This window comes from Narcine bancroftii, chromosome 3 (genome assembly GCF_036971445.1).
Source record: "Narcine bancroftii isolate sNarBan1 chromosome 3, sNarBan1.hap1, whole genome shotgun sequence".
Lineage (NCBI taxonomy): Eukaryota > Metazoa > Chordata > Chondrichthyes > Torpediniformes > Narcinidae > Narcine > Narcine bancroftii.
Genome location: NC_091471.1, coordinates 203,719,339 through 203,736,298, shown reverse-complemented (window position 1 = coordinate 203,736,298; position 16,960 = coordinate 203,719,339). Strand labels below are relative to the sequence as shown.

The 16,960-nt window shown below is 38.2% G+C and overlaps 1 protein-coding gene across 6 annotated transcripts in view; it reads left to right on the top strand.

Annotated features, from left to right (window-relative positions):
- Positions 1-16,960, top strand: part of slc10a7 (solute carrier family 10 member 7) — a 199,254-nt gene that overhangs the window by 171,329 nt on the left and 10,965 nt on the right. For 3 of the 6 annotated variants that reach the window (XM_069926356.1, XM_069926357.1, XM_069926355.1), the window contains 2 exons: positions 1,055-1,106; positions 3,110-3,183. In XM_069926356.1, the coding sequence (XP_069782457.1) occupies positions 1,055-1,106; positions 3,110-3,183 (126 nt within the window). Of the gene's footprint in view, positions 1-1,054; positions 1,107-3,109; positions 3,184-9,122; positions 9,223-16,960 lie in introns of those variants that run through there. The other 3 variants (XM_069926358.1, XM_069926360.1, XM_069926359.1) reach the window with 3 other exon arrangements.

The window sequence follows — 16,960 nt, the reverse complement described above, 5'->3', positions numbered from 1 at the left end:
TTTCACTAGATTTTTAGATTTTTCTTGTTCATGCAGCAGTGTTGCTGGGAATGGTTTTGTAGATGTCATAGATGAAATTCATCTTAGCCTTCTCTCCAATAGCATGTCCTTTAGTCTTCCGAGGAAAAGAGTGTTTGAAAACCAAGTCCTTGAACCCAGCACTCAGCTTGTGGCTCTCTTGGCAGTGTGAAATCTGTTTTCTTGTTAGCTTTTGAAATGTGCATTATCTACATCAGGCACCTCAAAGCAATGGAGAAGTATCTCCAATGTTGTATCCACAAAATCCTCCAAATTCACTGGCAGTATAAGTAAATTCACATCAATGTCCTCTCACAGGCAGACATTCATAGCAGTTCATTTGTCATTCGATTGTACCAGTACAACCCAATGAAACAGCATTCCCTGATCCATAGTGCAGAACAGTACACAACACACATACAGACATAACACACAGACAAATAATACATATGCACTGTACATATGCACATACATTCAAATAAATATTATTAATAAATCGTAGTCACAGAGAGCTGTTTTAGCAGTCATTCAGCAGTCTCACTGCCCGAAAGGAAGAGGCTGTTTCTCAGCCTGGTGGTTCTGGCTTTGATACTTCCGCATCTTTTTCCTGATGGGAGTAGCTAGAAGAAGCTGTGTGCAGGGGTCCTCAACAATTTTGCGATCCTTCTTTAAGCAACAATCCCTGTTAATCAGATCGATGGTGGGGATGGAGACCCCAGTGATCCTCTCGGCACCTTTTATGGTCTTGTGGATTGACCTCCGATCTGATGCTTTGCAGCATATAAAAAATGAGTTTCACCCACCCTCACTCCTCTGCATCGCCGCCATATTGTGCAATGCTCTAACAATCTGAATTCATGAAATATTTATATTGTGTTTGAAAAATTATACTTTAACTGTAGAAAATAAGTCAATTAAAAACTTAAATGCTGGAAACATTAAACAATTTATGAATTTAGCATTGCATAGACTAATTGGATTGCACATCAGATGTATTTTTGAATAATATTAAATATTATTCTTAATTTTCCTTTAGTATTTTCCCTTCAACTGAGTTTCATGTTTTTAACATTTTTCATCTCCTCAAGGTGGGTAATTGTATTTTTTATTCCATATGTATTATAATATAAATTACTGTATATTTATTTGCAACTAACATATGGTCATTATATAATGTATAATTGGCAAATATTGTAAATTTCGCCAGCTTGTCCTATTGAATTGTAATATGAATGGATTAGCTGGGTTGGAAAAAACTGACAAATAGAATTCATTCTGGGGAAGTCTGCAATAATACACTTCCAAAGAGGAGATTGGGCATGGGATGCACAGTAAGTGGACATGTCGAGAAACAAAGGCACTGAGGAATGCATGTTCACAGATTCCTTACAGTGCCAAAAAGGATGCTTATGCGATTAACCATAACAAGGGTGGTTTACTCGGCCGCTAGAGGCTGCTCCACCATTCGAAAGGTGATCTAATATTCCTCAAGGCCACTTCCTATTCTTTCCCATATGGTGTATCTTTAAGTCTGAGGTAGATTCTCCCTCTTCTATGAAAAGAATTGCTTTCTCCATTTGCTTCCTTATTCCAAAACTTTGCCCTCTAGTTTGGGGTCTCCCATGAAAGGAATCAACTTCTTTGAATTTATGGAGTTGAACAGGAAAGTCTGCAGATTCTGAGATTGTGGTGCTACGCACAAAAGTGCTAGAGAAACTCAGCATGTCATGCAGCATCTGTAGGAAGTAAGTGGTAACCAATGTTTCAGTCCTGAGGCCTTCATTAACATATGAGCTAAAAGCAGGCAGGTGTCTGAATAATAAGGTGAGGAGAGGAGGTTGGAAGGGGCAGGGGGAGGAGTATAGGCTAACAGGTAAGAGGTTATAGGAGGGATGTTAGAAGAGAAAAAAAAGTTGAGAAATGATGGGGAGGGGTGGCTCTGTGAAGTGAGATAAGGGGCGGTTGGGGAGCTGGAGGAAAGGAGACAGGGAGGAGAAGAGAGAGGCTCAGGGGAGGAGTATAATGGAAACTGAAGTAGTCAGTGTTAATGCCATCTGGTTGGAACATTAGAGTGTTCTTCCTTCAATTTGCGGCTATCGTCGGTTTGGCAATGCATGAAGACATATTGGTGTGAGAATAATAAAAACACAAAGCTGGAGAAACTCAGCAGATCAAACAGTGTACTTTATATAGCAAAGTTAAAGATACATAACCAATGTTTCAGGCTTGAACCCATCATCAAGATATTGAAAAGTAGGCAGGCGGCTAGACAAAAATGTGGGGGAGTGGGGAGGTGGGAGGGGCAAGGGAGGAACATAGTCCCACAGGCAGGAGGTAATAGGTGGATAAGGGAGGGAGGGCACACCAGCAAACAAGGGGAGGGGGGCATGTGTCTGTGAATGAAGAGGGAAAGGGGTGGAAAAATGGAGGAAAGAAGACAGAGGAACAATGGTGAGTAAACTAGTAACTGGAGAAGTCAACGTTAATGCCATCTGGCTGGAGAGTGCCAAGATGGAAAATTAGATGTTGCTCTTCCAATTTATGGGTGGTCTTGGTTTGACAGTACATGAGGCCACGGACAGAGATGTCAGCACAGGAGTGGAGTGCAGAATTGAAGTGTCACTGATCTGGACAGAGTGAAGGTGCTCAGCGAAGCAATCTCCCAGTCTGTGTCCAGCCTCTCTGATGTAGGGGAGGTCACAATGAGAGTACCAGATGCAGTAGATGACCCCTCCAGATTCACAAGTGAAGTGTTGCTTCACTTGGAAGGACTTTTGGAGGCCCTAAATGTTGGTGTGGGAAGAGGTGTGGGTGCAAGTCCAGCATTTATGAGATCATAGGGGTAGGTACTGAGGGGGTAATTAGTGGGAAGTAATGAGTAGACGAGGGAGTCCTGGACAGAGAGTTCCTGCAGAAAGCGGAGAGGGGAAGATGTATCTGGTAGTGGGATCATGTTTGTAGGTGGCAGAAATTGTGGAATGTGATGAGTCAAATCAATTTTGCACTGTATATTTCCATGCTTCTTTGATATTTCCGTAATAATTCACAGTAATAATATGTTAAATAGATGTTTATTCAACTTCTCTTTCAGAAAAATGTCAGGTTTTACAGCTGCAGACACAGTTGCCATTATGTTCTGTTCCACACATAAATCACTGACGCTTGGTAAGTTAATCTAATTTTAGAAGCAACAGGTTCAGCAATGCAGACCGCTCTTAAATGTTACTCTTGTTTTTATCATTCAAAATCATTGATCAATGATCAATTCAGTCAACTCAATTATTAAAAAAGGTAAAACAGAATAAAGAACACTGGTGAGTTTGAGATCTGTGACAGTTCAAAAGTACACTCTCAGATCTCAAAACCGCCTTCTGGATTGAATAATTATTGATTGTTATCAGACACTGATATTGAATACGAAATGTTCTAATTCTTAAAACTTGTCTGTTAACCTTTAGAGCTAGTATATTTTTAAGGAGGCCTTCTTAATTATAAATCTTTACCTGGAATGCACTCTCAGTACATCTCAAATCCCAGTGTCACATCAATTCTGCAGTATAGATGCCATTCTTAGTGGGAAAACTGTCACAGATTATCTGATCATTAACAGTTGTGGTTAAGCCACCTGTAAGCAAATTTACAGACAGGGCTGTCCACATTTGAGCTGCAGCTCAGAAATATTTCATTAACCTCAAAGTATCTTGGGAGATATGTGGTTAGGAAAGGTTAAAAGTGGTATCGTATACAGGTCATTGAAAAGAGATTGGGAAAACAATGGACACCAAAGTGATGGGTAGCAACTATTTACAAAAAAAGAGAATTTTTACAGGACATAAATGATTTGACATTTTCCTCTTTTTGAAAATAATAAGAATAAGCAAAATTAATTCCAGATTTCAGGTTTATTGTAAAAGTACATTTATGACATCACATACAACCCTGAGATTCTTTTTCCAGCAGACAAGGCAGAATTACCACTTATTGGTGGTGCAAGAAAAAATATACATAACATATACATGTAAACAAATAAATAAAATGTAAACAAACTGCAATAAAGAGATGAAAAAAAATGAATAAAGTGCAAAAGTAAGAATCCCTAAATGAGTCTCTGATTGAGTTTGTTGTTGAGGAGTCTGATGGTGGAGGGGTAGCAGTTGTTCCTGAACCTGGTGGTGTGAGTCTTGTGGCACCTCTACCTCTTTCCTGATGGTAGCAGCGAGAACAGAGTATGTGCTGGGTGGTGAGGGTCTTTGATGATTGCTGTTGCTCTCTGACAGCAGCGTTCCCTGTAGATGTACTCGAAGGTCGGGAAAGTTTTGTCTGTGATGTCCTGGGCTATGTTTGGTCAGGAGAATTGATGTCCCCATAGCAGACCAAGATGCACTTGGTCAGCACACTTTCCACCATGTATCTAGAAATTTGCCAGGGTTTCTGAAGTCATACCAAACTTCCACAAACTCCCGAGCAGTAGAGGTGCTGACGTGCTTTCTTCACGATGTGTTTGATCCAGGAAAGATTCTCCAAGATAGTGGCTCCCAAGAACTTAAACTTTCTCACCCTCTCCCCCTCTGATCCCCCAATGATCACTGGATTGTACCCCTCTGATTTCCCTTCCTGAAGTCATCAATCAGCTCCTTGGTTTTGGTGACATTGAGACACGTTAAAGTATAGATTCCTGCCACAGCAAGAACTATTAAAACATGAGTTGTCAGCAGGAATCGCCCCATCAAATAATTGGGCAGATTTCAGACAGCATTTGGTTTGAGAGGGGGGTTGGTAATGGGAGTGAGCACCATGCATCCTCAAATGATAGGATATTGTAACACCTGGGAAAAGGATCAAAGGGCTTAACCCCTTCTCAACCACAACCCAAAGAAAGTGAATGATCTTGGAGACAAAACAATTCTGGTGTTGGGATCTGAAGCAAAATATAATCAGTCTTGAAGTGTTGAAGTCGAAGTGTTGACATTTCCCCTGCCCTGATGCTACTTGCCAAATTTCTCCAACAGATTGCTCTTAGAAAGTAGCTGTTACGTGAAATACAGAAAGCACCAAGTCTCTCACTCAACACCTGATAGTCATATTCATTGGACTCTGAAAAAAGCTCAGATAAGGATGGAGCACTTAATATCACTTGTGCAGACTTTATCTTTCTTGTCGTAGCCAGGGAATGTATTAAGCACCATTACGAAGGAGCCCAGAAATGACAGTGTAACAGCATTTGCTGAAGAGTTAGTGGTCCTTGGGATTATTAAAGCTCAAGCCCTTTAGTTAAACATTAGCAAATAGGGCTTCTCTTTCCAAAACAGTATCAATGCATGTGGAAGAGTATTAAGAAGAACAAAGAATGGCATTATCATTGAACAAACTTTGTGTGAGGGGTGTGTAATGTCCATCACCATAAATGTCTCAAACTACCTCCTGTGTTAGCCAAGTTCATATTTTGCCTGAGGCAGGTGGTGTGAAAATCAGCATGAGAAAAAAAATCGGCTTGTTATCATCTGCAGCAAACTATGTGGCACTGATAAATCTGTCAGTAAAATTATTGATAAAAGTAATCAGTGCATTATTACCATGAAGACAGTCTTGAATTCATCTCCATCATGCTGTGTGATAGTTTTGGTACTCCACATAAATCAGAAACATGGCCTTGTGTCACTCACTCCCTGATTACAGCCGAGTGAAAGAACCAATCAATTCAATGAGTACAGGAAATCTGTACCAGACATACCTAAAAATGGTTTGAGCTGGTAAAGCTCCAATATAAGACAATAGACATGCTATGTAAAAGAAGCAGCATTCAAAAGACAGTCAAGTGATTCCACAGTCAACTTTTCAGATCAAAGCTTTACAGTTCTCACACAATCAGTCGTGAATTATTATTAGGAAGAAGAAATTTCAAATACAGACTCATTCCCAGTGATGACAGAGCAGGAAGCATTCAACCAAATGTTCCAACTGGACAATTATTCTCCAGCTACTCCACTATCATTTAAAGCTGTCTTCAACTCATCCAATTCACTTTGCAATATGAAGAAACTGCACTAGATGCAGGAAAGAATATAGAACATTAATAATAAGACTTATTGCTGAAAATGTGCTCCTGAACTGGTCAAGCATCAAACCTAACATTTGTAGTGCACAGATACAAAACTGGCAACTCGACAACAATGTGGAAATTTGACAATGTATAAGTTTTCCAGATAAATGCAGGACCATCCATTTTGACCATTTACTAAATCGTCAGCATATTCTTAATCATCGTTGATATGGGGGAAGGATGACCAGTAGTACTTGGAAGAGTCACTTTACTAAAACTTGCTTACTGATTCTTGCTTATGTTCCACACTTTAAACCTCCCCCAGATATGAGTTTGATGCATCATTTGATCAATTGTGGCATCAAAAACCCCAGCAAGTTAAAAGAAATGGCGGGGCGGGGAGGGTGGGGGGGTGGGGGGTGGACTCACGACTACCTGGTGTCTACCATGAAGGAAGAATATTGTGCTTCATGGTCAACAGTCATTTCAGACCCAGTTCTTTGCTGTAGGAATTCCTTGGGATGAAAACAAAACAAAATAACTGCAAATGCTGGAACCTCAGAATGTCAGGCAGCATTTACGTTGAGAAATAGAATTTCAGAGGGGAGTGAATGTTTTAACCATGAGAGGAAACTGGATAGGCTGGGTCTGTTTTGTATATCTGCTAGAGATATACAGAAGTATGTGTAGAATGCATCAGGTAGATAGTGAAAATTTTTTTTTCCCCAATATGGGGTCATCTAAAACCAGAGGGCATAGGTTTAAAGTCAGAAATAAGAGGGTTGGAGGTGGTGGAGACAGGTACTCTCAACATTTAAAAACTATCTGAATAGGCCTTTGAATTGTCATTGCATGGAAAGCTATTAATCAAGTACTGATATATAGAGTTATCAGCATAGATAGAATGGGCCAAATTATTTTTTTCTATGTTCTGATAACATTTCTGAAAGGAGACACAGCATAGCAGCGAGCACAACGCTATTACAGCGCCAGTGACCTGGGTTTTAATTGGTGCTGTCTGTAAAGAATTTTTATGTTCTCTCCGTGTCTGTGTGGGTTTTCTCTGGGTGCTTCGGTTTCCTCCCACTCTTTAAAATGTACAAGGGTTATAGGTTAATTGGGGTATTTTGGGCAGCATGTGGGCTCATGGGTCGGAGGGCCTAATACTATGCTGTATATCTCAAGGATTTTTTTTAAATAAATTAATAAAAAGACCCCTTATCAAAATTGGGAAGGAATGAAAATCTTTTAGGATTACTTGATGGTGAGGGTGAGGGAGAATGAATACCACACTGAGAATATCTCTGATAGTATGAGACCAGGATTGTTTGGGGACAAAATGTAAACAAGATCGATAACATAATGGCAGTTCGCAATTCTGGATCCCCCCCCCCCCCCCCCCTTCCATACACCACTGCATGAGCACCTTCACCACAAGGATTGTAATGGTTCAAGAGATGATTTGTCATCACCTCCTCAAGAAAAATTATCGATGGGAAATAAATGCTTGCCATCAATAGTCACATGCCCAGAAATAAATGTTGAAAAATAAAGAGCTGGATATTTTCATTCTGTCCCAGAGACAGAGGCAGCACTTAATGCCCATCTATAATTGTTCTTGAGAGGGTGGGGGTGAGTCATCTACTTGATCTGCTGTGGACCTTCTGCTCAAGGCACTGTTGTTGAATAGGGAATTCCAGCAACAATAAAAGCCCAGCAGCATGTTTGCAAGTCAGGAGTGGAGAATTTGTGGAGTGGTGGTGTTCCCGTGCATTGAATGCTTATGTCATTCTTGGTGGTTGAGGTTGTGGGTTGGGTCGTGCTGTTGAAGCAGCCTAGGCAACTGCAATGCATTTTGAAGATGGTACAAATTGCACCCTAGTATAGGCCAGCTTTGGAGGGAATGAATATTTAGGGTCATTGATGGAGAGGTAGTCATGTGGGGTGCTTTGTCCTGGATCATGTCAACACTCTTAAGAGTTAGAGCACCACTGATCAGGTAATTGGAGAATATTCCATCTCACTCCTGACCTATACCTTGAGGTAGCAGGAGGTAAGTCATTTGCCACAGAATACGCATTACCTGTTAGTATGGCCACAGTATTTATATGGCTGATCCAGTTAAGTATATGGTAAATAGTGAACCACATGCTGCATCCCACTCCAACCCCACTACCCTCCATTCTCTACCAAATGTTTAGGTAGGTAGGCATTTAGATTGATTTTTGTTGGAGGATCATTGCCTGGCACGTTGTGGTATGAATGCCACTTGAAAGTTCATGCCTGAATGTTGCCCAACTCTTGTCGAAATTGTATGGGAACTCGTTACATCATTTCGTGGGTTGGTGGGAACGTGCAAGTGCAGGTGATGGGATTTTGTAAGCGACACGTTCTTTTCCTGATCTCTTGGGGTCACCAGTGGTTCCACATTATTGTAAGCAGTTCAGTTTGTGTGTACACCATCTTTTTTAAAAATAAAGTGTGCGAACTGCTCCACAACTAAGTGACTAAATTAATGCAGACACGACAGACTGGTGACAAGGATAAAAATTCCAGACGACGGAATCTACAGGGTTTCAGTTAAAAAGAAATCAAGAGTTAAGGGAATTTTTTTGAAATTAATGTCAAAAGGCAATGGAAGGAAAGCGAGTATTCAGCAGGAAGAGAAAATGACAGAAGGACGTTTTGGAGAATATTGGGAGACCAAAGATTGGCAGGATTATGTGGATAGATTTGATATGTACTGCATGGTCCATGATGTGAATGATACTGAGATCCATAAGAAATAGGTTGAGAATTTGGGCTCAATTTAGGAAATTCTTCGGAATTAATTGTTTTTCACTGGCTAGCCCAATTATAGATAATCTTTCTTTTCAACCATCTTTGTTAGATGCAGGTTTCAAGGAATGGCATAAAATAGGTATTCAAAGTTTTATTCGAGATCATTTTGCCTCTTTCGAATTTCCCAGTATATTTACAAATTAGATATTTTGTTCAGTCTAAGCTTCTGGATTTTCCGCGAATTTCCCACACTAATATTCTTGACCTGTTTTTTAATTTATAGGTGTTTTTCTTGGTGGAGTAACGTAATGTCATGTGACTAGGAATGTGGATGAGGGTAGCGCAGTGGATGTTGTCTATATGGACTTCAGTAAGGCCTTCGATAAGGTACCACATGGAAGGTTAGTTAAGAAGGTGCAGTCTTTAGGTATAAATTTTGAGATACTCAAATGGATTGAACATTGGCTGAAAGGGAGAGGCCAGAGAGTGGTAGTGGATAATTGTCTGTCAGGTTGGAGGCCGGTGACCAGTGGTGTGCCTCAAGGATCTGTATTGGGCCCATTGTTGTTCGTTATATACATTAATGATCTAGATGATGGGGTGGTAAATTGGATTAGTAAATATGCAGACGATACTAAGATAGGTGGAATAGTGGATAATGAAGAAGGTTTTCAAGGATTGCAGAGGGATTTGGGCTGCTTAGAAAAGTGGGCTGAAAAATGGCAGATGGAATTTAATGCTGATAAGTGTGAGGTGCTTCATTTTGGTAAGAAGAATCAGAACAGGACATACGTGGTAAATGGGAGAGCATTGGTGAATACAGAAGAGCAGAAAGATTTAGGAGTAACGGTACATCGTTCCCTGAAGGTAGAAACTCACGTGAATAGGGTGGTGAAGAAGGCTTTTAGTATGCTGGCCTTTATCAATCATTGCATGGAATATAGGAGTTGGGAGGTGATGTTGAGACTATATAAGACGTTGGTGCTGCCTAATTTGGAGTTCTGTGTGCAGTTCTGGTCGCCTAATTATAGGAAGGATATAAACAGAGTGGAGAGAGTGCAGAGAAGGTTTACCAGAATGTTACCTGGGTTTAAGCATCTAGAGTATAGGGAGAGATTGGACAGATTAGGTCTTTATTCTTTGGAGCGTAGAAGGTTGAGAGGGGATTTGATAGAAGTATTTAAGATTATGAAAGGGATAGACAGAGTGGATGTGGATAGACTATTTCCGTTAAGAGGAGGAAAGATTAAAACAAGAGGACATGAGTTAAGAATTAAGGGGCAGAGGTTTAGAGGTAACATGAGGGGGAACTTCTTTACTCAGAGAGTGGTAGCTGTGTGGAATGAGCTTCCGGGAGAAATAGTGGCGGCGGAGTCAATTGTATTATTTAAGAAAAGGTTGGACAGGTATATGGATGAGAAGAAGATGGAGGGTTATGGGCATTGTGCAGGGAGGTGGGACTAGAGAGGGGTGTTTGGTTCGGTGCGGACTAGAAGGGCCTAATGGCCTGTTTCCGTGCTGTAAATTGTTATGTTATAATAATTTATTGGATTTAAATTGGGAATGAGATTTGAACATAACATTTTCAGATGAAGATTGGTACTCTACTCTCATTTTAACGATTCCTCATTTTGTGTATTACAATTTAAGATGGTACATAAAACTCATATGTCCAAACTTAAATTCTCATTTTTATGCAGATATTGATCCTTTATGTGAGAAATGTAAACTTCTTGAAGCTTCTCTGATCCATATGTTTTGGGAGTGCCCACATTTAGAGAGATTCTGAAAAGACATTTTCCAAACATTATCAATGATTCTTAAGATTAATTTGGAGTCTTGTTTGTTAATTGCTTTGTTGGGTCTTTATCGTAGTTCAGATAAACATATCGGCGTTTCAGGAAAATGTTTTAATCACGTTGATAGCCAGATGAGCAATTCTATTGAAATGGAAAGATGATTTATCCCCTACTCATACACAGTGTTATATGATGTAATCTCCTATTAAGTCAGGGGTCAACAAACTTTTTAAACCATCGTCCTCTTCATGGAATCCTTGATCTCTCATTGACCCCCCCAAGCATGTAAAGTAAATAAATAAATATTATCAATAATAAATTTCTCTATAGCCTAGACATTTATCAACTCCTTGAATAATCCCATCAATCCCCAGGGGTCAATATAGACCACTTTGCTGACCCCTGTATTAAGTTCAGAGGAAATTAGATAAAATATTAAAGATAGAAAGATTCAATTTTTGAAATTGTGGGGCCCATTCTTAGAATTTTTTTTATAATTGCAAGAATTAACAATTACTGAATGTTCTTTTCCTGTTCTCTGGGGGTCACCAGTGGTTCCACATTATTGATTTTTTAAAATTAATTTATAAGGTAACCTTGATTAGGGGGAGGGGATAGATTAGATTTAGTTTTAGATTTTAGGTGTTTTTTTCTTTATTTGAACCATTATTTCAATAAACAGGTTTAACATGGTTTCATAGATCATTTCAATTAAATGTTTTTGAGTGTTATAAGCAAATATTGATGTTGTTTTATCTACTTTTTTTCTCATTGGCTTTTTTTTGGGTGTGAACAAATGAACTATTATGTAATTGTCATTTCCGTATTTATGCTCATATGTTAAAATCAGTAAAATATTTTAAAAAGAAGGAAAGAAAAAACTGGCACTGTTTTTAAGTGAAGTGGAAAGCAGAAAATATAGTCTGATCAAGACTTTAGTGGTACCACAAAAACCAAATTCCAAGCCTTGTAAGGAATTGTGTGACCTGATTGGAGAACATCTATTACCAAAACCATCAGTAATCAGTGAAAGATTTAAATTTTACACAGAAAGCAAAAATCTGGAGAAACAGTCAGCCAATATCTGGATGAACTGCGTAAGCTGTCCGAAACATGTAACTTTGGACAAAGCATTTAGAGATATATTGGTAAACAGGTTAGCGGACGATCAGGTCCAACAAAGATTGTTAAGTGCAAAGGAATTAGACTTCAAGTGTGCCTATGAGTAGCATTGAGTATCGAAATGGCCCAACATAATACCAAGATTATACAGGGGGAGCACGTGGTCAAGAAAATTGACCAACAAGAATGTTTCCGACGGGAAGAACAACCACAGCCCTAATAGCTTTTTTCAAAAATGAACAACGGTTCTTATGTGATAAGATGGGGTACACCAAGGCAAGGTACCCAGGATAGAACTAAGAGAAAGAGGACCACAGGAAGATGAAAACCCCACCATTGAGGTATAAGAAACAATCTTCCAAAGTTAAAAATACGAGGGGAGATGAAGAAAGTGAGCCAGAGTACCAAAGTGACTCCAAAGAAGAAGGAACAGTGTCAGTACATTATATCCCTGCATCTTAAGTAATCACAAGTCAGAAATTCTTGTTTGAATGAAAATCAGTAATGAACTTGACACAGGGGCTGCTGTGGAACAACATTCCTCCTTCCATCAAATCGGACCCTTTTATATCCAGATTGAAGATGGACTTTTACTCACTAGCATTTTGAGTCCTCCTCATACACCTGATTGTTACCTTGCGTTCTAACCTCTCATATTGGTTTTATTCTGTACTTTAAATAGTTGCCTAGTTGTAACGTCTTTTTGATCTGTATAGCACTTTGGTCAACGTGAGTTGTTTTAAGTGTACTATATAAATAAATAAACTAAAGTAAACTAAATTAGACATAGTAATGGTGCAGTTCAGTTTGTGTGTGCACCATCTTTTTGAAAATAAAGTGTGCTAACTGTTCAACAAAGAAGTGACTAAATTAATGCGGACATGACAGAAACCAGGCATGACCCGCTTCATTTGCTGATCCGCTGCAAATGGAATTGAACATCTGTAAACTTTATTTAACTATGATAATAAGGTACTTCTGAAAAGCAGTTTGCTGCAACTGTTGTTTACCACTTTATCAGTATTTTGATAACATCAGAGAAAGCTAGCAAAATGGTAACTGGTCAAACTAAGTCTTATATATTTGATACTTGATGTATAATTTATGTTTATTAATGGATATCAGTTTTGTAGTTATTTTCATATAGAGACAGCGGAATAGATTCTCTGAATTTACTGTCTTTGTCATAGTTTGTCATGAGTCAGGGACCGAAAATTAGGAAAAAGATGGCAAACGGACACCTTTTTTGGCAATTCCCAAGATTTTCTCTTTTACAGAATCTAGGCTGTTGAATGTGATTGGCCGAATAAAGACAGATGCTGAAAAGAACACTGAAAAATAAAACTAGCAAAAAATAAATTATGAGATTTATTGTGAGCTTTTTCAAACATGAACATGATAGCAATTAGTCACTGGTTGCAAATAACATCATTTAGAGATAAATAGATGCAATAAAATCACTGTAAGTAAATGAAAAGGTAATTTTCAGTTATTACCAAGAAATACAAAGGCCAGTTCATGCATTAGGATCATTCTTATAACTCTTATAAGTACACTGGCATTTTCCTTATTTGGAAATGAGTGCAGAATACATAGGAAGTGTTGGAGTAAGCTCATTTAAATGTAATATATTCTTCCAAATCTGCTATATTTAGTTTCTATGTAAATTTGTTATGAATATCAACTGCATGGAGCATAAAATCACTTAATGATTTTTTTAGTGAAATTCAGTTTGATTCATTGCCTTCATTAGATTATTTGCCAGATTACATTTTCATTGATTAATAGCAGATGAGATGACAATTTGACCCTTAATCATGGAATGTCGCATTGAACCTGACATTGAGCTATGGCTTGACATTGTTCGGCTGGAAATCCTACATGTTTAAGCTCCCAAGAGTTTGTTGAACAAGAGGAGGGTGTCCTAATGGGAATATGTAGTGTTCATTGTAGCTCTGTTAATATAGTGGCACTGGGTTTTTCAGTTCCAACCTCATAAATATCCATTCACAATATGAAATTACTTTGTAGAGGGCAGTTGTATAGGTAGAGGTCAGTGATGTTTCTGGGGACCTCAAATGTCTGGATTCTGTTAAAATCAAATAATGATGCTGCTTTATTTAAAAATGGGGGAGTCTTCCTTGTTACTGCATTCCTGATCAATTCTTGATAGTATAGAAGTATTAACTAAATTACGAGAAAAAATTATGATTAAAAAAAGTAATAAATTGCTATGATGTATGATGGATGTTTGCACACAAGATTTGAAAGGAAGATTCACTGAAATTCTGATCAGGTTTGAATCTGTTTCAGAATAGATTATCATATTAAAAATATTACTTTGTAATAAAGTAATCAATTTTATCTCCTTTTATTGTACTCAGGAATATTTTTGTTGTTAGTTAGACAACAAACATTACAAGTTGCAGTGGTTCTGTTTTATTAAACAGAATTAAAGACTTAAATGATAATTTGATCCAAAGCAATACCAAAGCTAATTACATATCAAATTGGCATATTGTAAAGATATTATTGCTTTTAAAGAAAAATACATTGGAGATATTAAAAAATAAAGAATGAAATGTTTTATACATTTCATGCAAAGAACCTAAACTCAGTCTCTTTAAAGATGTCGGAACTTGTCCGGAACCGTTAAGTTTTGTTTATGAACCCTTGTTATGTTGTACTCTATTGCAGTTATACTCTAAAGATAAGAGAATTTTGCATTTATATATTTAAACCTTACTGTATACAAAGAGTCTTATAGACTTTGTTTAACTCATTTTTTAATTTCTATGTTGGTGTGTTATTCGTTACAGCAAACCTGCTGTTTGTCAGAAGTTTATGCAGTTAAGATGTTTGCATAATTTTTTAATTGAAAAAATCAAACCATTAGTAATTTACAAATAATTTAAATTAAAATAACTTTAGAATTTTCTTTGCTTAATAAAGCTTTTGGCTCTTCCAAAATGTTATACTAAGGAACTTTATCACAATTTAATGCTAAAAATGAACAGTTCTTTAAACTTAAGCCATCTCACCTCATCAACCTGCAAGTTAAAATGGAAAATGAAAGCCATGTAGGAAGTCTAGATATTTCCCTAAATGCTTCTTCCTTCTCAGTTAACTTAAAATGTTTTAGTAGACCTACACCAAATTCTGTTCCCATTGAATTTATAAATGGAATTCTAGTTGTGCTCCAGTATGTTGATAGATGAGTATGATAGAGTTCCTAGATGAGTAGACGAGTCTAGTCTTGGGCTCAGCTGGCATGTTATCGCACATTGCCTGATATGATAAATGCAGATCCAAAAGATCCTTCATCTTATCTATAAGATAAAGGATACATGATTTTATAAATGGCTCTGATAGCTAACCAACAATAACACTTCTCCAATCTTCATTTCCATTCTTTGTGATATAGTTGACTAAGTTTACCTTCAAAGCAGAATTATTGTCCATTGTTGTTCCCATTTGTAGTCACCGCCTCAAACACCACCTGCATTTTTAATCAACTTTCTGAAGCCCTTTCAATTTATCATGTGGCAGTTTACTGAAAACTAATTATGATGATGCTGTATCACAAAATGGATGAATCAAAATTTTTATACAGTTGCGTCAGTTCCATTTTATCTATTACTTGTTAAAAACTCCCAGAGAAATATTCAGTAGTTCATATTCTTTCTGCTGCAAAATTGTGCCCAAGAGAGAGAGTGAGAGCTGGTGATCAGATTTGCATATTGGGTATTCAGTCTGTAACAGAGGTGGACAAATGAAGACCTTAACTTCTGACGAGATATTTTAAATTGATCTGTGGCAATTACCATTAAAAATTGATCTTTAGGCACAATGCGATTCCAGGTATGAACCACATTTTTTCATTCACATTACTATTTTTTGTAATAATATATTTTGCAATATTTGATCTCCTGATAGTTCAAGCCATTTTAAAAATGTAAATGCAATTTAGCATAAATAAAACTGCAATAAAGGTTAATGAAGGAAATTACAAAGCTCAGTTCAGTTTGTATTATAGAAAGTATAACCATTATTTTGTTCACAAATGGAAGGAATAGAGTTATTTTTCCATCATGATGAATCAAAGCAGGATTTTAAATGTCTTTTGCATTTTACTTTACAATATACCAGTCATTGACTGTGTTTTTGGAACAAATAAATATTGATTCCTACTACTGTTTGAAACCATTAAGTATTAACATAATGTCAACTTTTTGTAGAAGCACTGAGGAATTTGTTACAGGCTTTCATTAACTTCCTCAACCGTCGCAAATTATTTTCCTGGGTTCACACTCAAATTAGTAGATTAAAAACAATGAAAAATAACCATTTATTCCAAAGGAAAGGAAAGCTTGTCACATATCACTCATATTTAATGAGTATTCTGAACATAATGGCTCAGAATTTCCAGCTAATTTCCCATTAAACCTGTACACATTTGAAATGGGTGTCCCAGCATAAACTTGCACAGGTGAGAAAGTTCATGGCCAATTGGCAAACCATGTTCAGTACAAATTTCTTTAAAAATGTCAAATTAATCTTAAATCTTTGAAGATAGATAATGTGCATCCTATATTCATTTTAGAACCAGAATTGGTTTGCCATGCCTGCTTCTCACCCATCCTGGTTATTAAATCATTCCTGAGTGCCAGAGTTACTCTCAGTTCATTCTAAAGCCGCTTTCAGGTGCATTCTCCGCCAAGAATGCTCCTGCCAAAGTGGATTCAGACCTATGGAATGTTTGTTCAGGTGGCAGCACTAAAAGTGCAGTGCTGGCCACCTGAAAGGGGTAGCTGCACGGGAGGCGCTTCAGAGCACACTCCGGCTCCTGTCCCTTTGGGATGTCAGGACTGGGGCGGCCGGCGTGGGACGTCAGTGCAGGGACGGCCGGCACGGGATGTCAGTGCTGGGGTGGCCAGCACGGGATGTCAGGGCTGGGGCAGCTGGCGTGGGATGTCATCCATAAGCAGCTGCATTCAGGTGCCTAGGGGGACTTCAGTGCTCTGGTGATTATCCATCTCAGAAGAGGGTTGGAAAATGCGCCTTGGAGGTGCCTCCTGCTCTTTCAGGTGGCCTCCCAACTGCCACTTAGGGGTGGAATATGCAGCTTTACATCAGGGTATTTTGGCCACCTGAAAGTGCCTTAACCCAAGATTTGTTCAGCCAAGGAATAACTGGCTTC